The 22,262-nt window shown below is 52.6% G+C and overlaps 1 protein-coding gene across 2 annotated transcripts; it reads right to left on the bottom strand.

Annotated features, from left to right (window-relative positions):
* Positions 1-932: 932 nt before the first annotated feature.
* SYNM (synemin) lies at positions 933-21,792 on the bottom strand. Of its 2 annotated transcripts, XM_037510054.2 has the most exons (5): positions 20,983-21,792; positions 16,546-16,670; positions 10,404-10,474; positions 4,993-7,409; positions 933-4,068 (listed from the first exon to the last, which is right to left on the bottom strand). In XM_037510054.2, exons 1-5 carry the CDS (start codon positions 21,790-21,792, stop codon positions 3,733-3,735), a joined length of 3,759 nt encoding a protein of 1,252 aa, XP_037365951.1. In that variant the 3' UTR covers positions 933-3,732. The 2 variants fall into 2 exon arrangements, with proteins under 2 accessions (XP_037365951.1, XP_037365949.1); XM_037510052.2 differs by having other exon boundaries at positions 933-7,409.
* Positions 21,793-22,262: the final 470 nt, after the last annotated feature.

The following is a 22,262-nucleotide window of genomic DNA, read 5'->3' as shown; positions in this document are numbered from 1 at the left end:
GGCCTGAGGGGTGAAAGCCTCATCAAAGAGGATGTCACTGACTTCACAGGTTTCCACATGGATGACGGCACCAGCATTTTAAATATACACCACACTGGAGTCAGCCAAGGGCTGAATGTGTGCACCCCTCAGGATTTCTATGTTGAAGCCCCACCCCCAAGAAGACAGTACCTGGAGGTGGGGCCCTTGGGAGGCAATAAGGTCACGACAGTGGAGCCCCGTGATGAATGGGATTCGTGCCCTTGTTAAAAGAGACAGGGAGCACCTTTCTCTCCACCACTGGAGGGGACACAGCAGGCTTCGGCCCTCTGCAAGCTGGGAAGAGCGCCCTCACGTGGCACCGACTGGGCCAGCACCTTCATCTTGGGCCTGTGTCTCCAGAACCATGACCAATGGGGGCCCATTATTCAACCTGCATCAATGGTTTTCTATTATAGCAACGTGAGAGTCCGTGCTGGTCTTGGGGAGGAAAAGTGAATTTTGACCTGTGACTTCTTCCTTTCGACTTCTGGATTTCTTGGAGGGTATTATGTTGGAATCCCAGAAACCCTTTAAAAATTTGGCCCCTACCCTGGGAGAAAACCAATTTAGGATGTTCCACCAAATGTCTCCCACCTGATGTGTGTGTAAACTTCCGACCTGAGAGAAGACTACAGCTTTGGATGCATGGGGGTTTTGTGTGTGAAAGGTTACAAATGGGTTAGAGATCCTTTGTCCCAAACAACCACATTTCAAGCTCTTAGAAATGGCCATTAAAATAAGCTTCCAAACTGTACACAAGGTGACCCACCATCCTGGCGTGGCCAGGCCTCCATCCTGGCCCTGAAAACAACTCGGTTCCAGGCGAGATGGGACATCGGGATGGTTGCACCTCCACCCCCTACCCCTCCAAGCACTAACTAGCCTCTCAGGCTGACCAGTCTGGATGTGAAAGCTCCCCCGCTGGCTTCTTCACAGTCTGCCAGGCTTTCCAGTTTGGGGCGAAGGCTATCAAGTTCTGACTCAAGTGAGGGATGAAAGAACTGGAACTTTGCATCTGTCCTATCCACAACAGTTCTGAGCCACCATAAAAAGCATGCATGTAAACACGGATGTGCTTTGATGACAATTAAACAACAACAAAAACACCAATCTGGCAGACAGTCCTTCTCTTAGAAACAAGCAATTTCTTTTTCTTATGCTTTTATTTTTACTCACTCTGTGGCATTTCTCTTTGTGGGGGGAACAGCAGGTTTATAAGATCTGCTTTTCAGACGATCCCAATCTAAATACACATTTTAAACAAACAATATCCAAACCACCAGTGGAAGGTGAAAAACATTCCATTAATACAGTTTTGTCTGAACAAAATAAACAGGAAAAGACCAGTTGTGTCCTCACCCTATCAACCATTAGTTGATTTCTGTTGTCTCCCAACTGACTAGTTTTAAAGGCCATGGAGCTGTGGGTGACTTTTCAAAGTGTCCAGGGCACACCCTGCTCCTGGGTGGTCCACAGACTTAGTAACCAACCACAGCTTCTGATTCCATGGTGTAAATACTCTGGGCGGGACACCTCTTGACTATGTGCATTCCAACACGGAGATAACAATTCAGCTCTAAGGTACTCACTGCCAAAATAGAAGTGGGTGACCAGGTTTTAACCTCCTGTTTATGCAACACTCATTTACAAAGTCACAAGTAAGGACAATGACATCAAACTAAATCCACTTAGGCTCACATAATACTATGGCTGCCCCACCCCCCCATCATCACCATCATCACCAGTCTGTCTTGCCATCCAAGCAGTGGGCTGTCCTCTTGCCCAAATCCTCACCAACGCATCCCTTACACAAATTCCATTACCAGTAATACATCAAGTCAGCTCATCCTTGGCCATATTGGAAATGAGAAGTCTTTGTTTGCCAGGCCCACACCTCCTTGCCAGTTTGTGACAATCATTTGTTCATCTGGCAGATAACAAAGGTTTAAACTTGCAATTCAAATCAACTCTTACATCCTGATTCACAGTGTTTTTAAAGTAGATCGTCCTGAAAGCTGTGCTGTATCGCTCATCCGCCGTTCGCTGGAGAACATGCTCTCTCCCCGAAGTTCTGCTGCAGCCGTTCCTGGGAGCCACTGAGACGTGCTTCTTGAGGGCCAGGGGGTCATAGTGTGAAACCCAGAGGGATGACCCTCACATGCCACACTCACCCCCATCACCATAACCTGCCCAAGGATGACATCCCCTGGGCCTTACCTCTCAGTGCACTAAGGCAGTTCTGTGAGTGCCAGAAGTGGTCTAGACAACATTATGTGAAAGACACTAATTTGGATTAAAATAATACTGAGCTACTCGAGACACTATTTTTATGTGATGCTACACCTTTAAAGACAAGCGCTTCAAAAACAAAACCCTGGGGTAAAATGAATCCAGCAGAACACACTCATTCTGCTATCTTACACTTGGTGGCCTACAATGCAGACCCATTCCAAGTCCTGCAAGAGTGGGGCCTCCGCCTGGGCCCCTCTGGCTCCATAAGTGCTGCACAGCAGGAGAGGTACCCAGTTCCTTCCCAGATAGCTTATTCTATGTAACATTCGCTCCTCTGGACCAAACATGATGATTCCCGTTGAAAGTGCAAAAACTTCCTTGAGGTTGGCCGTTGCCCTTCCTCTCTCACTCTGGAGATCACAAAGACCTCCACTCCACTGGCGCTGGGTTGAGAAGGGCGGCCGGGGGAGGCACAGCCCCCATTCTGCCCCTGATTCCGCTGCGCCTCGCCATCCTGCCGGTCCTGCTGCAGGCTGAGCCTCAGCACTCCTCTGTCTCTGGGGAACCCCACCCTCCAGTGAAGTGAAACATTCAGGTGCTGGGACCAAGGTGCCGAGAAGCTACAACATTCTCTGATAGGAGCTGGTTACTCCAGAACTCAGGTTATAACAAAAGATTATTGACTGTGTGCTACTGAATGGCCTACTGCCACCAAAAAGGATCCTGAAGCGACTCTCAGTCGTGTAACACACTCAGTGCAGAGTTCTGAGAACCTGTGCAAACGGAGCAGGTGTATTGGTCTGAGCTATTGCCATAACTAGAACAGTCCTCTCCCTAAGTAAAACACTGCATTTTAAAAAGCCCTGCACATAGAAAGCAATTCATTCAAGTTTTAAAATGAATTTAACTCTATGACCAGTAACTTCTTCCTAAATATGAACTCACTTAGCAGATTTTCTTAAACATAAGCAGTCTGCTTATTTCCTACAATTTCTTTTCAAAAAGACTGGAGGGAGAGAAATGTGTGCATTTTCCCCTTAAAAAATTAGTTTACTATTTGTGTTAGTTCATGCAATAAAATTACTGTTAAATATATTACTTTAACCTGGTTACCTTTAAGGCCTCTTACCAATGGGTAGGTAGCTAACTAGAATCTCAAACTGATGGGAGGCCTATCTGTGGCAGGTGCAACAAATCATCTCTCGAAGTGGAGAGAAAACTCCAGGAAAAAAAGAAACTTTTACGACTAAAATGATAAAAAGTATTTCTGTAAAAGTCCTAACTCAAAAAAAAAAAAAAAAAAATCAAACACCTCTTAAGGCATGATAGCCTGAAAACTTCACAGATTATGAAGTAAATTGACACTCCTGGACCACTCTTGGAGAAAAATAAGAGTCAGTGTCCCCCCTTGCAAATAAGTAAAGGCCTTTGTGCATCGGCTTATCACCAAATAAGATGCCATTTAAAACAAAATATTTATCAAAACCAGTGTCCCTCATTCTCAGCCTCCTCCTCCTGACTGTCTAGATAGAGGAGGGCCACTTTCTTTTCATCCGAAATCACTGACCTTGTGTCTACCATTCTCTGTAGCTGAACCGTCTTATTAAACTCCCTGCCCTCCTCCCCAGGGACCTTGTGTCTGTCCCCAGCAGCAGCCTGAAAGCCCCCACCGGCTGCCCAGTCGCTCCCACGGCCAGTGTCTCTCCAGGCACCAGGGTCAGACCCGGTACGAGCTTGCACTCCCGCCCCTGCGGAGAAGAGGCCTGTGGTCTCTCGTGTCCATCTGGGGGACGCCTCTACGTTACTCACGTCCATCTGAAAGGTAAACGAAGTTTCTTTGGGCCCCAGGGCAACAGGCTTTAGGGTGCTGCTGCTGTCCCCCGACTCTCCTCCCCCAGGGGAGCCCACTGAGCCAGCAAGGGCGCTTGTCTCAGAAATGGGGCCGTGGAAGACAACATACTCAGAGGTCTGGGTCTCCACAGGACCTAGACGAATGTGCCTGAAGGACCTGCTCGTACCCGGTGTCACCTCTGCCCCCGACACACCTCCCACACCAGCCTCCTGGCGAGATTCAGAAACAGCGCTATAAAAGGTGCTCTCTTCAGTTGTCAGGGCTCCCCCACCCTCGCTGGCGCTCCCGGGGGCCTGGCCCTTCCGGTCTGCTGGGCCCTCTTGCCAGGCACAGCTTTCTGAGTCGCTCCATTCCCCCGATGCGGTGACTGTCTGCTGGACGGTGTGATGAGTCTGACGCCCGAGTCTGACAAGCCTGGTGCCCGTGCCATCCCCTGCCCCTCCTTCTGTGTGTCCAGAATCTCCTGTGACATCCAGTTTCATGGAGTCTGAAAGGGGGACTATGAACTGGATTTGCTCACCAAACCCCGCCCTGGCGCCTAACTGAAGATGCTTTACAGAAGTCTGGGTACCCACCACCTCTTCTGTTTGAAAAGAATCACCAGCCTCCCCTGCCGTGGAAACAGAGCCCTCAAAGGGGACTTCCCTCTCAGCATGGAACTGTTCAGAGCCAAATGCCCCGTGGCTCCCTGGTCTGGCGCTATCTGTGGGAAGCTCTGCTGGGCCAGACTCCTGTGCAGCCCCCGCCAGCTCACAGGCAGGGCCGGGCCCTTGGAAAATGACTTCTTTGGATACTTGACTCTGCTGGGGACCCACAGTGAAGTGCCTCACAGACCAGCTGGCCCCAGCCGAGCTCGCTGCCTGACCTAGGCTGCCTTCCCCACTTACCTGCACCACCTCTGCGGTGGGTCCTTCCAGGGAGACTTGCTCAGTCCTCCAAGTTCCAGTGGGACCTACTTTAATGCGCCTTACAGCCTTGCTCACATCCTCTAGTACGAGTGACCGGCCAAAGCCCTGGGGGCCGGTGACCTCCATGGTGGCCGACACAGGCCCCTGGGAAGTGACCCGCTCTGGGCTGTGAGGGGCCCGGCCGGCAGCCCCCTCCTCATGGGTGGGGGTGTACAGTTCCTGGGTGGCCCAGCGCTTGAAGAGAAGGCCAGCAGCTGGGACCTGTTCCTCAGTTTCTGGGCTCCCCGGCGCTGTGCTGTGTCGCTTGGCCAAACTGCCTCGTACCACTGACTCCACGGCCTTCTCAATCTCCCCAGCTTCGTCTTTGCTCAGCTTCTCCAGGTCTAGCTGATCGGCATCCACAGTCTGCGAGAGGTTGACCTCAGCCACCAAGGTCAGGGACCCGCCGCCAGGGGGTTGGACTTTCTTTACATCCACAGAAACGCTTCCTGGTCCCCCCTGACCTTCTCCAGAGAGGGCGGACAGCTCTGTCTTCATGCGCTCGGGAAGGTTTTCTTCCAGCTGCCCGATGACCTCCACCACCTGCTGCCGGGGCTCCGTGTGGCCTCCCTTCCTGGCTGGGTGGAACCCACGTGCTATTTTGATTTCCTTCTCGATGACGATGGGCTCAGCATGCAACACCCCACTTCTAGCTTGTTCCTTCCAGTGTGTAGAACCCACACCCGCCTCCACAGAAGGTTCTCCAATATCCGCTGGCTTGACGACCGTCTCTCCCAACGCTTTGTCCCTCTTCATTCGCCTTCGCGTGCCTGGCATGATTTCATCTTGCCAAGAGTACCTGATGGTGGATTCTTCCTCAACATGGACCTGCCCGTACACTGGGCCCCCGTCTCGGTCATGCCCTCCGGCGTATTCTTCGGGAGTCGAGACAAAATAACTCTGCTCTCCCTCCGAGTCACCTGCTTCTGTCACTTCCTCCACGTGAGTTACATTCTCCTGGGGCCGCCTGGTCTTCTCATGTTGACTACCTGAGAAGGTGACGTATGTTTTTCCAAAACCTTTCTCCTCCTCAGCGAGCCCCCGTGAGCCTGGAGACACATCATCCACCTCCTCCACTTTAAATGGGGTCGAAAACTCCTGTGTCTTCTCGCTACCTACGTAGCTCACAGGCTCCTCGATGATCTCTACGTTGACCACCTTGGCGCGCCCCTCTCTCCCCTTCAGGCCGAGGTTGATGATGTCTCCTATCATCTGCTCGGCTGATTTCCCTTTCAGCTCCACGTCCTTAACCTCCTCTCTTAAAAGGTAGTCCAGGCCAGCTTCATCGGAAGCATCGACCTCTTCGATCAGTTTCGACTCCACTACTATCTCGGTCTTTGTTTTCCCGTCACCAGGAATCTCTTTCCTGTCCACGAAAGTGACTTTGGTGTCTGGGAAGGAATCAGCCGTGGCTTCTTTGTCCGGGGACTTGGCGAAGTGCTTCAGGACACTGGACACGATGTTTTCTGCTATCGTTTCCGGCACGGCGTCACCTGTCGGTGAACTGGTGGTGTCGCCGGAGTGCGGCCTGAACCTGGTCTCCCTCGTCCCCACCCCTCCGCTCAGCCCAAGGCCAGCAGCCGTCCTTGGGGGTGTCTGGAAACCTTTCGGGGATGCCCCCGGCGTGCCGTCCTTGACTACTTCTACACTGATCGGTACGTCTCTGTCTCTCGCACTTTTCTTCTTCAAGAGCTCCTTCTCTTTCTCCTTCTCCTTCATCTGCTGGCTTTCTCTCTCTCTGGCTTCTTTATCTAACTTCGTCAGCTCTTCCCACCTTAAGTTCCGCTCCTCTGAGGCCCTCTCTTTAGAGTCAAACATTTTCTCTGGTCGCTTGGTCTGGACAGTGCCTGCTCTGCTGTTCTCTTTCTCCTTCGTGGGTTTAACGTCTATTTTCTTCCCCAAAATGATGGTCCTCTCATTTGACCTAGTGCTCTCGGAAGCACCTGTGGCCACACTGTCCCAGCGTTCTCGGCGCGACTCCTGGGTGACAGTGGACTCTGGGGCTAACCTCGTGGGGACATCCTTTATGCCATTAGCTTTTGGTCTACCAGGGAATGTTTTCACTTGAGCTTCGGTGTGTTTTCCATGACTGGGGGCTGCAGGGAAAGTCCGGAGGCTCGTCTCATACCCGTTTTCCCACCTGGTGTTGGCAAAAGAAGAATAACTGGAGCCCCGGAGGCCTCTTCTGGCAGCACCCCCAACAGCAGTGCATGGCCAGGGGCGCGGAGGCAGGCCAGAGTGCAGGGACAGGCCGTGGCTGGAGCTCCACGAAGGGGCTTTCTGCCTCAGAAACAGATTTCTTTCATTCTCCCGCTGTAATGCTGAGGTGGTGTAATGATAGCACGTGTTTCTGAAATCTGAAGAAACAGAACAAACGGTTCATCAAAATGATAGTGATCGGGCCTCCCCGGTGGCGCAGCGGTTGAGCGCTGGGCTGCGAGGCTGCCCGCAGCCTCTGCAGTGCTGGTTCGATCCCCCGCCACTGGGCGAGCGTCCCACATGGCGCGCAGACCTCTCCTGCCGCCCGCTGCTCCCCTCAGCAGTGTGTTTCATCAGTCTGCCTGCTCTGCTCTCCCCTCTGGCTCTGGTGAATTCTCTCACCCTCCCGTGCTTCTGACTGTACCCACTGCTTGTATAAATAAATAAATAAATCTTAAAAAAAAAATGATAGTGATCATCACCTCTTTTCATCCTAAAAGCATCTTCGTGGGGCAAATCTCATCATAATAAATGCAGACAATCACCACAGAAAGGTCACTATACATGAGGTTTTTTCCTAACCTTAAACGGTTTTAAAAATCTTGTAACAATAAAAATTTAGCACTATAAATGCTTCCATACAACACTTTTCTCCAGTTGCTGGTCTTAAAATATTCATCCTTCTTAACAAAAATACAAAACGTGTGATTGTAAAGCAGAGCATATGTGCCAGGGAGGTTAGGGGTGCTAGTTTTTATGGCTGAAGTTTCACAATATTATGATATTTTGGAATCATTCACTGCTACTTTGTTAAGTTTATTTTACTTATTTCAGCAGAGAAGAGCTTCATCATTACAAAATATATAATTAGTAAACACCAAATGGTATTAGTCCCCCTACCAATTAATGTGCTTATTTGCCCTGATCTCCACATTGGACCAAGTTTTGAAGAATCAACTTGTTTCCTGGTTTCTCCTAATTTTGTGCTTTAAACCTTTTCATTTGAAAAGGTGCCAGAGCAGGAAGCCAACCAGTCACCAACACTGTGATCTGTTTTGATGCCATGATCAATCCCGTGGGTTTTCCTGCTTTGCTCTAGACCAGCTGCAGAGAGCGCTACCTCAGAGCACCTGAACTCCACCAGGGCACCTGCTCTTAGGAAAGGCAGCTGGCAGTTAGACAGGGGCCAGGAAGCCCATCCTGTGGCCTCCCTCCCCCCACCTCCCCACTCTCCATCTGGCCGAGCCAAGGCAGATCCTTCTCTCCCCACCGGGTCTCCTTCATGGCGGCCAAGGCCAGGGGGCCTCTCCAGACAGACCCCAGGATACAGATAAGAAACCAGGCCAGCTCATTTCCCACTCTATTGCCCTGTTCAGGTTAACATACTAATGCTAAACTGAGAAGTCCCTGAAGGTGAAGCCCCAGGAAACAGTGCAGGAGCCACCTGGTTTTTTTAAGTAAGTTCAAGGATAATTATGAAAATCACAGACTGGTACTAGGCCTACTGCCTATGGGCAAGCTGCCAATGTTGTTTTATTCAAATCACAAAAGAATAGTGAATAATGAGCACTGACAAATCCATAACCCATGAACACATGGTACTTTTATTCAATGACCAGTTAATGGGCACCTATACTGTACAGACACAGAAATATGTGGAAGCACAAAGTCTAGTAAGAGTTCACAACCAGCACTCTATTCTAATCCTTACTCTTTCTTTTAGCATAATAGGTTATTGCTAAAGTAAATTCAGTCCACAAATACCATCTCTATATCCTTCAATAAGCTTGAAAAGTCAGTGAATGAATGAATGAATGAATGAATGTTATAGATACCCAGCAGCCCTCTTCATTAGCCCTTCCTCCACTCCCAAATCACAATGAGCAAAGACTCACCAGTGAGCCTGGACTTAAGTCTCTTGGCCCTCCCAGACTGGCCCTCTCTCTCCTGTCTCCTTCTCTCTGTTATGCAATGGACGTCCAGACTTAGAGATCCACATGTTAAAAATTCAGTGACTAAATAAATCCTGAAATGTAGTAAATGAATTATTTTTACTGTCTTCTGTTAACTGATACCAGGCAGACTGGCTCACAGTCATTTCCATGGACATCTTTGCCTTTTCCAGTCTGATGCCCAAAATTAGAAAGCAAAGTTGCTGGACATTGTCTGAGATCAAATCCCTTCTAGTCACAGATGATGAGAACCAAAATCACTGCTCTGAACCCAGTGACCTGACAAGTCTGTGAAATATCCAGTCAGGACAATGTTGATTTTGAAAAATAAAGATGGAAAAGTTTTTATTTTTTTTAAACCTACCATCAATCCAAATTGGCTGTTCATTATATATTTTCCTGACACAGGTTCCGAGTCCCTTATTCCCAATTTGCCATGATTGTGAATATGGCATGGGGACTGAAACCACACTGAGTCAGGGATATATGAAGCATATTAGACATAATTTAAGCTGTGCTTGCTTAGCCAGAAAGCTCTTTAAGATTCTAAAAGGCTTTAAAAGTTTTTTTAAAGTCACCTCACAAGTTCTCAGGGTTTTCCTAATGGACATTAACTCATATCAGCTCTGCAGCTATAGGAAGGGTGGGCTTTGTCCTGCAACCTTTGGCTTTTTGGCCAAGACAGACCCCAGGGCACCTGCACATACATCAACCTGAGCTGCCCATGCCAACCTCAGGTAGCAGAAAGGGTGTAATGTCTCCTGCCTCTGCCTCTGGAGGCGGTGGGGGCGGGGGTCGGGGGCAGAAAGTTCTAGGGAATCAATTTGCTGTACAAACAATACCTCCGAAGGGGTTTCCCACCAATGCGTGTGATGACAAGTTCATGTCCGCCTTCTCACACTTCCAGGCTCAGCCCCTTCTACTTCACCACTTAGCTACGAAGCACCCCCAAATATCAGCTAGAAGGACAAACAAGTTTATCAAAGCAGCTCCCCAATCTCACCTACACTTTTATTGAAACCATGGCCCATGAAATCAAATCTAACTGGTGCTTACAAGAGGGATGAAAGACAGTTATCTGAAACATGGTAACTAAGCCCTCTTCTTCCAGATGAATGACACTTTATCATTTATCCACAGAATGACCCATTTATATGGACAACATCTTGAAGTCAAATAATTCGCTTTCATTATATTTACCTTGTGGTATCTTTTCAAGGCGCTCATTCAAGATCAGTATCTTTGGGTTACTTTCACCTTCCAGTAAGGCTCTGTAAAAACCATTTAAAAAAGAAAACTTATTAGGAAATAGTGAGAAGTCCCTCTGTAAGACTCTGGTCAACAACCTCACTGTCACGGTGTCATGTTTTAGGACTCATGCCTGAAGAAGAAAGCCCACCTTGGCTGACCTGGCTGGAGAGAGCATTTAGCCAATTTGATGGACAAAATAAGGGGCTAGGGTTATAGAGCTGCTTGAGAGCCAACCTCTTCTAGAAAGTTCTTCCAAACTCTGGGCAAGGAACAGGAAAAGACAGAGAGATGTGGGCCCAGAAAAGAGGTCAGAGGTCTTGAAGGACCTGTGCAAGGCACAGCAGCCAACTGAGAGAGGCCTAGAACAATTACACTCCCCCACCGAGGTCTTCTGGAGCCACAGTCTGCAGAGGATTGACAAGAAGCTGAAAGAAGGCCCCCAAACTGCTTTTGTGGTTTCCAAACTCAGCGAGGACATCTTAGAGATGAGAAATTCAAAAAAGGCAAGATGGAGGGCAGGAAGGACAGACCACTCTCTCTCCTCCCCACCCCTGGGGCCTCATTTCAGCCAGAGACGCTTTCTGCTAATGCTGTAATATAATTATGGAAAAAGCCTTTGACTAGGTTATTTTGTTGGCCACGTCTAGCTCCAAAGTTTAAACTGTAGAGTCCTTAACAAGTTGTTAGTCACTATCCTGAGACCAAGCAGAGAGCAGACATGCCAGGCGTGCCTCAGATGGGCCAGCTATGGGGGTCCACTGCTCAGAGACCCCCTAGGATGCCCACTCTGCAGGCACAACAGTTGTACAGTTGCTAGGCAACACGTGAAATCGCTAACTCCAGTTTCAAGAAATACACTGTGTGTGGCAAAGGGCAACCAGAAACAGAGCCCACTTGGGAGTGCTTAGGTCACAGCGGCGAGCTGGGCACCGAAGCTGGCCACCAAACCCGAGGAAGGATGCCAGACCCGGCAGGGACTTGGCGACTCAGGCAAATCCGCATCATGTTCTATTTCCACTGACTCAGGGGTGGTGGTTCCCACAAACGGGGGGGACCCCGTGCACAGCTGAAAGGAAACAAAGGAGGCCTCTTCTGAGGAAAGAAGCAAAGATGATGCTGAGAGGGAGCTGCTGGAGGTGCAGGGGCGTCTGCCTGGAAGACTGGCTGGAGAGCGCCCCTCTGGACGTGCAGGAAGACAAGGTCAGTGTCCGGCCCAGCTCTTCCCCTCGGGGTGAAGCCAGGAAACTGAACACCAACCCTTTAATCACACACCCTCATGACCAAGCATTTTAGGTTCCAGGAACACAAATAGCTCCCAGCACTGAGAAAATTCCAAGGTCTGCATTTAGTAAGGGGAATGTTCAGCATAAAAGAGGGTTTGCACCCCAGGATTATAGCAGCAGAAAGGGAGCATACGTCAGCATAGGGGGTCAGCATGGGGCCTGGTGATAGTGTCCAGTTCTGTCTCAGATCCTCCCTTGGACTTGACACCCACAGGTTTTCTCATTGGAGTGCCCTAGTCCTCTGCTAAGGACTCTGAGCAGAGAAATCAGAGGTGGGGGGTAAGGGGTGGAGGGTGGGGTTCAGGATAAAGAGGATTCCCTTGAGGGAAGGCAGGTGTTTTCTCACCCCTCAAAGGAGAATGGTTTTGTTCATCTCTCCAAGGAAATTCAAATCATTACCAAATCTTCTGTGTCCAAGAGCCTGAAGAGGGTGCTGTGATATAAGGGAGGGGGCAGCTATCCCCCAAGGGGCTTTTGTGGTAGGTGTGGGGGGCCCTCACTGGCTCTAGCCGAAATGCAGCACCACACTGCCCAAGCCCTCCTGCCTATCACCACATGCAGTCCCCCTAGAGACTCCCCTACACTGGGCCCATGATGGCATGCCAGGTCACAGGTGAGCAGATGGAGCAAAGGCAGGGTGGGCCGGCTGAAGGCACCCAGCTCACCTGCACAGGGAGTGACATGGGACCAGTCCAGAGTCTGACAAGGAACCCAGCAGCCTGCGCGCTCACCAGTCCATTAGCTCTAGAATTCCCTGCAAGACCAGGTCAGGCATCTCATACAGATTCTGGGCAATCCAAACCTGGCAGACAGACCCTCCAGCCCTTATTAAAGGAAGGAAACATAACATCTTTTGGTGATTTCATCTAGGGTCCCTACAGGGCTCCCCCATAGAAAATAAAGCCCCTACTTGGAGAGGACTCAGCCCCCACCCACCCTTGTCCCCTTCTCGGTGACCAGCTCCTAGAGGCTATGTCACCTTTTCCATTTGGGTGCCCAGCACTGGGCAGTGCAGGTGCCCAGGTGAACACCTAACGCAGTATTCATACAGTCCCTTATGACACACCACGTCCTGCCACCACGGAACAGCTCACAGGACTAGCAGCAGAGGCATAAACCAAGCAGAGTTTCTGACAGAGACACTAAGTACAAGTATTTCCAATTTGCCATGATTCTGAGTCTTCACAAAGAAACTTATTTTTCAAGGCACTGACTCGTACAACTTTAAGAAATGGGTCAAGTGTTGTCCGGTTATTTTGAGAGCGATGAAGGAAACCGCCTCCCAGCCCTGGTGACTGAGAAATGCCAGCTCCCTGAATCACGGGCTATTAGTGATGGGTTCTCACAGCGCCACAGGCTGGCAACCTTGTAAGCTGGAAAATAAGCAGATGTGTGCGGGAAAGCCAGGTCCCTGGCCTCATTAAGGAGTCCGAGACAATCCATAGGCAGACGCCAGCTCTAATGTGGCCTCTGGCCACGCTCCAGGCCCTAACAGACCACCGTCCTTGTCCTGACCGTGCCGCAGGGCTGTCTGGGAGTTGTTATCCTAATGGAGTTTCAGGGCAGAGCTGCTGTTTCCATATCAGGGGCCCAGGCTGCTGTGCACCCACATCCACGAACACACAAGGAGGGAGGAGGCTGTGGGAGCAGGGTGGAGCACGGAACTGTGCCTTGGCCTCCTCACTGTGTACCCCCAGAGTGGGTGGGGGGACTGCCTGGCACCTCAGACTCAAGCCAGAAGAGGACACAGGGGAAGGGGAGCAGGGGTCAAAAGGAGAGATTCCATTCACAGGCCAAGGAGCATCAGGGTCTGTCCCAAAGCACTGGCTTGTCTGAAAGATGACCACGAGGCCATGCTGCCATTCCTGGTCTTTCCCTCTGTCCTCAGAGTTAAACCACACCCCGAAAGCCTATGTCAATTTATAAAGATCAAAGGGCACTGGAGAAAGAGATTAAGGGTCAGAGAACAAGAAGGCACCAACCCAAACAGGGCCTTGCATGCCTGTCCTTAGAACGCAGCAGCAGCACAGAATATACACAGTCACTTATTAAGGGGCGACAAGGGCTTGTCTTCAGGACACTGAAACATAAAAACAAAATGCCTGGCTTCTGACTTAAGGAAACGGGTGACATTCCACCATTTCTGACAAGCGGGCACCTTCCGACTAAGACCTAAGCACCAGGAGGCAGGGAGGCCTGCAGTGACTCTACCCTCAAGGCTGGTATCTGCAGCTGGGCGGGGTCAAGCTAGGTGCACACCTGGTTCCTGGGCCCAGTGGATGCAGACCAGGCTCCTGGGCCTGGCTTCTCATTTTCCCCATGCACACTTGGACTTGAGAAAGATATACAGTCAAATAATCACTCTCGTCCCGGAAAGTCTGATGACTAAAATGCCAGCAGATGGCCAAGCCAACCCCTAATTGGGGTAGGGAAATGCCAGCAGCAGACAGAGGTAGAGGACTCTGTCCCCACCGACACGTAGGCTCTGACATGAGCAAAGGAGGTTCGGGATTAACGGCCATGAAAAACAGCTGGCAGGGCAGTGAATTCCTACCAAAAAGGTTGGCCCTGGCTTCTGGGAAAGACACCTGGCTGTGCCCTCTCTTTATATGATAGAATATGGGGCAGGGAAGACAAGGGCTCAAGACCCCAGAAACAAAGTGCAAAATCGGTGACTTCAAATTCCAACCCAGACGATGAGTCCAGAAAGGAAACTGGAAGAACCATCTGCCTCCCTGGAGAAAAGATTCACCCGACAGTCACAAATGGGCACAAATGTGGGTTTCTGGGCCGGCCCGGCATCTGCGCTAGAATGTTGCCTGATTTGGGGCACCAAACACCCCAGTCTCAGTTCATGAGACGTACAGGAATCTGACCCCACTCGAGCTCTAGAGTGAGTCACCCCCCAGCCCAGCGGTGGGCACCACACCCAGAGAGAGTGCAGGCAGGTCAGGAAGAGCCCCCTCCTCACACCAGGGGATGCAGCAGCTGGAGGCCTGTCCTGCCCAGGTGTAGACCACCAACCTCATCTGGGTGTCTGGATTTTCCCAGTTATTTGAGGACTAAATTCCCATTTTGACGTGAGCCAGTCTGAGAAGGGTTTCTGTTACTTCTAGTGGAAAACATCCTGTGGCCCACAGAGCAATTAAAGTGGGCACAGAGGTGTGTGTGGGGGGTTTCCACAGACAGTGCACTATTCTGGAGTGATCCTTACTCATAAGCCTATACCATCTTGCTCAGCATATGGCTGAACACCCTACCGATTTAACTTTGGGGTGGCTCGCCCCACGAGATTTCCAAGGAGAATGCAGGAGACGGACCTTTGGAAGGGGAGGCCACCAGTGCCTCCCTGCTCGGCTCCCTGCCCACTGCAGCTCTCACAGGGGAACCCAGCAAGGCCCCCGCAGGTTTGGCCCCAGGGCCACCCCTAGTGTGGCTGGAGGCTCTTCGCAGACTCCTCCACCGCTGCCATGGCCCTGGGCAGGCCTCACTCCTCCAAGGCTGCCTTGGGTCCAGGCTACGGACCAGCTCCCTCTTCACTGCTGGTACTAAAGCCCTGGATGAAAACCTGGCTGAGCAAGTCTAGCAGAAGGTAAGGACAGCAAGGCTGTGGTCTGGAACCCCAGCTGACACCCAGGCCCCTCTAATTGTCTCAGCAGAAATCATGATCAGGAGACAGCACAGATGCCCTCTAGGAAGTGCCCAACTCAGCTGCTCTGCCCCCAACAGGGAAGTGGACCTTGGCCCTCAGCTATTCCCAGGGACACCAGCTGGGTGAGCTGGGGAGGCACTGACAATGCTCTCCTCATTTGTCAAGGCAGACTTTCCCAAGCCTATTCCCACCCATGGTGGATCTGTGCTCACACAACCCTAGGAATGAAGGGGGCATTGTGCTCACCTCAACTGGCTGGGGGTAAGACACAGGCTGGGTCTGCCCCTCACCAGCCTAGACCCCTGACTTCTGGCCCTCTCTCCCTCACCTGTAACAGGGGTGAGAGGCACCCACCCAGCGGAGAGGGTGAAATGCTCCTTGTCTGGCAGGTGGTGAGGGTTGGTGACACTGGCTACCATTATCATCTTATGGGGGGCGGGGGAGGCCCAGGGTCTCTAAAAGTCCTTACACTGTGAGTGCCTGAGACCTGGGCGATAGCTGCAGGAACTAAGGGGTACCATCTCAACTACAGACCGCCTGCCACCCAGGGGCAGGAAAGGGAGGCTGAGGGGAAGCTGCTCTGGGGCCACAGGCCACTCGGGGGACAGTGAACTGCAGTCTCTGCCCTGCCTGCACCAGCCCCTTTGCAGGCTTTGTGACTTTTCCCTCTGGGTTAGTCATCCCGAATTCAAGTGGACATCTCAATAAACAAAGCCTGTCGCCTGCAGTACCTTGCTAAGCTTTTGGCAGAGATGCAGTTCAAGGCCACACCCACGGGGGTGGAGTCAGAGCCGGGGACACAACTGTGTAACAGGCAGACACAGCTTCAGGGGCTAGGATCCTGGCCTCTGGGCTCTTGCCCTTTAACTTCTCTGAGCCAAGCTTGCTCTTCTGTGAACTCATACTTGATTCCTAGGACCCAATGATCTTCCAGGGTGCCTGGGACAGGCACACCCTTGGCAAGGGGGCTCCCTCAGCTATTCCCATCACCAGGGACACCAGCTGGGTGAGCTGGGGAGGCCCTGCCCATCCTCCTCCCTCTGGCCCCAGACTCCTTAGCTGCTGTGCCAGGGGGTGCTCTCTGCTTGTCACGGGGACTCCGCAGAGTCTCCGGCCGCTCACACTGCCCACTCAGCAGGCCGCACGGCATCCTCACCGGTACGTTGCCACCTCCAGGCTGAGGCCAGTCTTCATCTGCACCAGGTCCTGATAGTCCCGCAGCCGGTCAGCCATGGCCAAGGTGAGGGACGCCTTCTCATTCTCCAGGCAGGCGATCACTCCCTAAAGAGAAAGAGGGCTTTTAAATCAGAGGATTGGCGCTTTAGGGTGGCACTTAAGGTACCAAGAGTTCAGGACAGGAAAAGACATGAAGGACCTGCAGGCTTATTAAAGACGTGGTCGTTGCAAGGGTGAATTTCAATACTGCATTTCGTCCCCAAGGAAGACCTCATCACGCGTGGGAGATTCTAACAGGACACTCTCCTCTCTGGTCATACTCACTCATAGCAACAACAAACGCTTAGCTGACCCACCAGGCGTCTGTGCAGTTCAAAAGTTGGGCCACTTGGGAAAGACATCAAACCCATCAACTAAGGTGCTACCGAAAATTAGCCTCGAAGAGACAGTGGGGGGTTTACAAATGTCACCTGGATTTGAGGTAGAATTTACCTGGTATTCGTGGCTCCCATAATAGCTCTCTTGCTTAGCTAGTACTAGTTGTTAGCGTCCCAGTGTGTAGATAAAGCATGCTAACAACACAATCACTTAGCTTGTAAAACGAGGGAGTACATTTAGAAGTCACCAGGCACCCCCCTCTCCCCGTGAATCTATGATAGTCCCCAAAGCTGGCCTCAGAAGGAGACAAAGCTTCGCCAGACCAGACCACCTGCCAGTGACAGTTGCTAAGATTTAGTCATGACTCTTTTCCGATCCAGCGAAATCTAGGTGTTAAAATCCTATGTTCCCCATTTAGCGGGAAGATAAATTGCAATACATGGTTATAGGGCAATATATTTTACACATATATATTAACATAAATAGACTGCTCCATTCTTCACAGGAAACTTGACCTACAGAGTAAAACTTGAGACTTTGTAGTGATTTATTCTCTACGGAGAAGCTCAACTCTTCTTAAGTTGCTTAGAAAAAAATAACATAAGTTCTCAACTCTCCAACCACAACCCTCCTAAGCGGTCTAAGCTCTCCCAGCCATGAAGATTGTCTCTCCTCCCGGAGGGCACAGCCTAGTTCTGCACCCCTTAAAGCACGAGGAGGAAAATCAGTATAGTTCCAACCACATGGCCATGTGAGTCAGCGCCTCCTCAACCGGCAAAGGAAATGAGTGGACTTCTGGGAGCAGAAGACAAGACTTCTCGGCTCCCCACAGTCCCCACAGAAACCGTAATGGATCCTGCAGGTAGACTGAAGCTCGACTTGGGCTGTGCTTCACCAGAAGTTTCCAAACCCTGGGCCAGGCCAGAGGGACTGGAGCAGGAGACCCAGCGGGCTAATTCTAACCTGGAGGAAGTTGGATCACCTAGTGGCATAAAAGCTGGGAAGAGAGGTCACCTTTTTAGTTGCTATTTAGAGAGCCTTTCAGTGGCATCAGAACCGATGATGAAATGTGGGCTACACCAGGGAAAGCACGCTGCTGCCGGTATCCAAAGAATCCATGTTCTCTTAACCAAACGGGAGTCGCCTCGAGCTGAGCAAGTCACCCAATAATACCAAGAGCTTGTAAATGTCACAGCTACTGGGGGTTTTGAATGTTAGGGCTGAGACATGTAGCTGATGTACTGAATACTGCTACTGAATACTAACAAGCATTAATAACAAGTAATAAAGCTAAATAGTTACCAAAAACTAATAAAATCTTTACTTAATAATAAACATTCATTGAATGTTAAGTATTTACAGCTTGAGCCCAGACAGCACCCAGCTCAGACTCCCAACACCAGGCGGGTACCCAAGAACATCTCTAACTGAACTCTGAGCTCCTGCCAAACCTGCCCTCCAGCAAAAGAGTCCTCCCAGTCACTCAGGCCACGAGCCTGGCATCAACTTGGATTTCTCCTTCTCCCCACTGCCCCATCCAAGCCACCCGCAAACCTCCCAGGCTTCGGTTTCAGAGTAGATCCCCCCCACCCCTCATCTCAGCCCTCTGCACTGCCCCGTTCCAAGTCGCCGGCACCTCCTGCCTTCACATTTGCAGTGGTCTCCTGAGGTTTCTCTGCACCCGCTCTTGTCCCACACTGGTTTGATCATCTGTAAAAGGGGGTTAACATTGGTAGCACCTCATGAGATCACTGTGAGGATAGAGAGTCGATACATGTGGGGGGGGGGTTTGGAACATGGGTGCCTGGCACACAAGGAGCGCTTGATAGAGGCGAACTGAGCAGCGAAACACACATTACAGGAAGTGGGTGTCTTCAGTGTCTCTGGACGGACCTTTTGCTTCTATGCACAATGAAAATATCAGTGGCTTGGGGTGGAGTCGTCCATGCTTACTCCTGAACAAAATTTCTAGCATTTTCACATTTTCTTTAATACTAATGCCTGGTATTGAATCTTTTGGAAAGCAATTGGAAATGTGGCTGCTTTAAGCTGACCGGGGAGAGATTCAGGAAATGGACTAGGAAGCATTTAATGCCATGGAACTGCCATAAATTAAAACTAAAAATAGCCCGAGTCCTTACTAACACATCTATGCTCCTTACTTTTAGGGAAAAGATGCTGATTCCAGAGAGATGGGGTACACTGGACCGGAAGCTGAGAGTAAGCTCCTCCTAGTCCCTGGTCAGGTGTGACCCCAGGAAGGAACTTGGGGGCACAGCGGAGGGAGCAGGTGCGTGTCAGAGGACTGGATATGATGCTAACTGTACATCTTCAGGCCTCACTGCTCCTCCAGAGGAGAAGCTCTACTTTCCATCTTTGGGGTTCCGCTTGGGATTTATATGGGGGAGAGGGAGGGTTCTGCTGCTAGACGAGAACACAGAAACCAGAGCTTCAACATCCACAATGAGTCAGGCAGCATGAGTGCAAGTGTGAGGCCTGAGCTCACACAAGGCTCCCCACATGGGGGCTCCCCACAAAGGGGTTCAGTGGGTAGTAAGTTTGGCAGGCACTCCACTTTGGGGTCACAATACTCATGGGTCTAAAGCTCTGTGAAATCCGACAGTATAGCCCATTTTAACTCTCACGCAACAGTGTGTGCCTGTGGCATGGGGGTGCCGGCCCCCAGTGCTGAGAAGGGGCACACTCTCAGCTGAGGGCAAGTTCTGGAAATCAGCACTTCAGCCAGTCACTGTCCTAGCTCCACCTGCAACACCCAGGAGAATGCTTTCCAAAATTATGAGGTGAAGGCCAAACACAACCACAGCCCAGATTAAATTCCAAGCAACTTAGAACTGCCTTGCTTTGTATGATTCCGCAGCTGACACCAGCTCTTTGAATATGAAACCTCAGTGCTGGGCACCCTGGGTCATCAGAAGACCTTCACTGATGGCCTGGGGACCCCGGTGTCCTCACTATAGTCCTCTAAGACATAAACACTGTGTTCCCTTGATTTTTTTTTTTTTTAAATGCACCAAACTCCCCATCATAAATCTCCAACCTCCAGCTACAAGTGGTTCTACAAACAGTTGTGAAATGCTGGGGAGGTTATTATAAACTGCCGTCCTGAGAACCACTGACAGTCTGATTTGGGAGTATCTCCAATTCTGGCTGAGACTGGGCAGGGTCAGGAGTGGGACTGGGACTGGGCTGGGTGTACAGAGAATAAATCAGCCGCAGGTGTCACCCTGCAGCTCTGAACTTTGCTTCCCTGAAACAGTAACTGTTTATATGCCTCCACACTTGTCATAACATCCTGCCACTGGACCCCTTTTCCAGTTACACTACCCAGAGACCTGACGTTAATCTGCACTGTGAGAATACTTTGCCCATTAAGCCCTTTTCTGATTCAAAGTTGCTGCCCCTCCCAAGAACAAACAAGGCAGCTGGGAGGTCATTCTGGCAAGATGAAAAAAAACCACTTTTGGGAATCAGTTTAAAATTCTTCCCAGGGAGCCTAGTGCCAGCAAGGGCTGTTACTTTGAATGGCTCCAGGCAAGGACTTGGCATTGCCTAGAAACCCCTCTAAGAAGGAATAAGCTGTCACTTCTGGAAGTCTGGGTCATTCTCGTTGACTTTTCTATGAACTACTGTAGGTCTATGGAGCTGGGAAACGTAAGAGAACCGAGGGTCACTTGTCAGGGTGCACCCAAAGACGCCCAGGTCTAAAGAAATCGACAAGCTAACCGACTGGGCGATCCACAGGGACCTGCCACATGGGACTGGCCCGTTGGGTCACTGGACCGGACCCATACGCTGCTCCACTTCCAGGCCTGGCAAGAAGCCGGGCCCTGCAGCCCTGCGGGGGAAGTAGGCGGTGCCTTCTGCGTAGGGTCCCGGAGCCATGCAGGCAGGGCCCCACCCTCGGTGCACCATGATGGGGGTGAAGGCGCTGCGCGTCGAGAGAGCCCGGCCGCGCCCCCACCCCTCCGGCGTGTCGGGCGCCCCGGACTGCCGGCGGGGACCGTCCCCGAGCACGGACCTGCCGCTCCTCGGCCTGCAGGTCGTAGGCCTCGCGCATCCGCTGCAGCTCGTCCTCCAGCAGCGCGCGCAGCTGCTCCAGCTCCAGCGCCTCGCGCCGCAGAGCCTCGGCCTCCTGCGCGCACAGCCGCATCTCCTCCTCGGCCTCGCGCCGGCTCTCCTGGCCGCGCCGCAGCGCCTCCTCCAGCTCGCGCACCTCGTCCTCGTACATCTGCACGGCGTCCCGCCGCGACTCGGCCACCAGCAGCGCGAAGCTGTCGCGCACCTCGCGGAGGCGCGGCGGGGGCGCGGCGGGGCCGGGGGCGCGCGCGCGGTAGTGCAGGGTCAGGCCGGCGGCGCGCGCGCGCAGCTCCCGCACGTCGCGGTCGTGGGCCTCGTCGAGGAGGCGGCGCTCGGCCTGCAGCCGGCCCAGCCGCGCCTCGAGGTCGGCGCGCGCGCCCAGCGTCTCCTGCAGCTCGCGCCGCTGCGCGCCCAGCTCGGCGTCCAGGCGGTCGCGGGCGGCGCGCGTCTCCTCGCCCAGGCGCTGCAGCTCCCACAGCTCGCGCCGCAGCGCGTCGCGCTCGCCCTCGGCCAGCGCCGTGGCCCAGCCCAGCTCGTCCAGCTGCTGCCGCAGGCGGCGCGCCTCCTCGGAGAAGCGGCTCTGCTCCTCGGCCCACAGGCCCTCCTGGCCGCGCCGGCCGCGCAGCTCCTCCTCCAGGAGCAGGTTCTCGCGCTCCAGCTCCCGCACCCGGCACACGTAGTCGTGCAGCCGCGCGTTGAGCTCCCGCAGCTCGGCCTGCTCGGGGCCCGTCTGCAGCCGCCAGGACAGCATCTTGCTGGGTGTGCGCGGCTCGCCCGCCGGCCGCTCCGCTGCGCCCCGGTCTTGGTCCCGCCGCCGCGCCGCTCCGGCCCCGCCGCCGCCCTGGAGGCCCGCAGACTGGGGCCGGGGCTGGCCGGCCGCCGCACTTAGCGGACGGGGCGGGCGGGCGTGGGCGCGGGCCGCGGCCTCCAGCCAATCAGAGCGCGGCCCGGCGCGGCCACGGCGGCCGGACAGTGCCCCCTGCCGGATGGACCGCGGCGCCGCGCCCCGAACCGGGCCGGACGGGCCAGGAGACGCCCAAGAGCCGGCCGGTGGCTCGTTGGCAGGGCCCAGCTCCGAGCAGAGGTGCAGGGAGGCGCCCCGCGGATGCCTCGACGCGCGTACCCACCGCGCCCCGGTGTCCCGGCGTCCGTGGACCAAACTAGAAGCCGCCACGAAATGGGAGCTGAATGGTGAAGCGGTCAGTTGTGGGAGACTTCTCA

This window comes from Talpa occidentalis, unplaced genomic scaffold, assembly GCF_014898055.3.
Source record: "Talpa occidentalis isolate TD23 unplaced genomic scaffold, MPIMG_talOcc4v2.1 talOcc4.14, whole genome shotgun sequence".
NCBI classification, from domain to species: domain Eukaryota; kingdom Metazoa; phylum Chordata; class Mammalia; order Eulipotyphla; family Talpidae; genus Talpa; species Talpa occidentalis.
The sequence above is the reverse complement of the archived record's forward strand: the minus strand, read 5'-3'. Positions and strand labels throughout refer to the sequence as shown.

Bases quoted from the DNA above. Each gene is read 5' to 3' on its own strand.
- SYNM (XM_037510052.2), bottom strand. From the start codon at position 21,792: ATGCTGTCCTGGCGGCTGCAGACGGGCCCCGAGCAGGCCGAGCTGCGG. The intron at 10,475-16,545 runs GTGAGGATGCCG...TGGTTTTTACAG, and splicing joins CTGGAGGTGGCAACGTACCG to AGCCTTACTGGAAGGTGAAA. The intron at 7,410-10,403 runs GTAAATATAATG...CTGTTTCTTCAG, and splicing joins CCTTGAAAAGATACCACAAG to ATTTCAGAAACACGTGCTAT.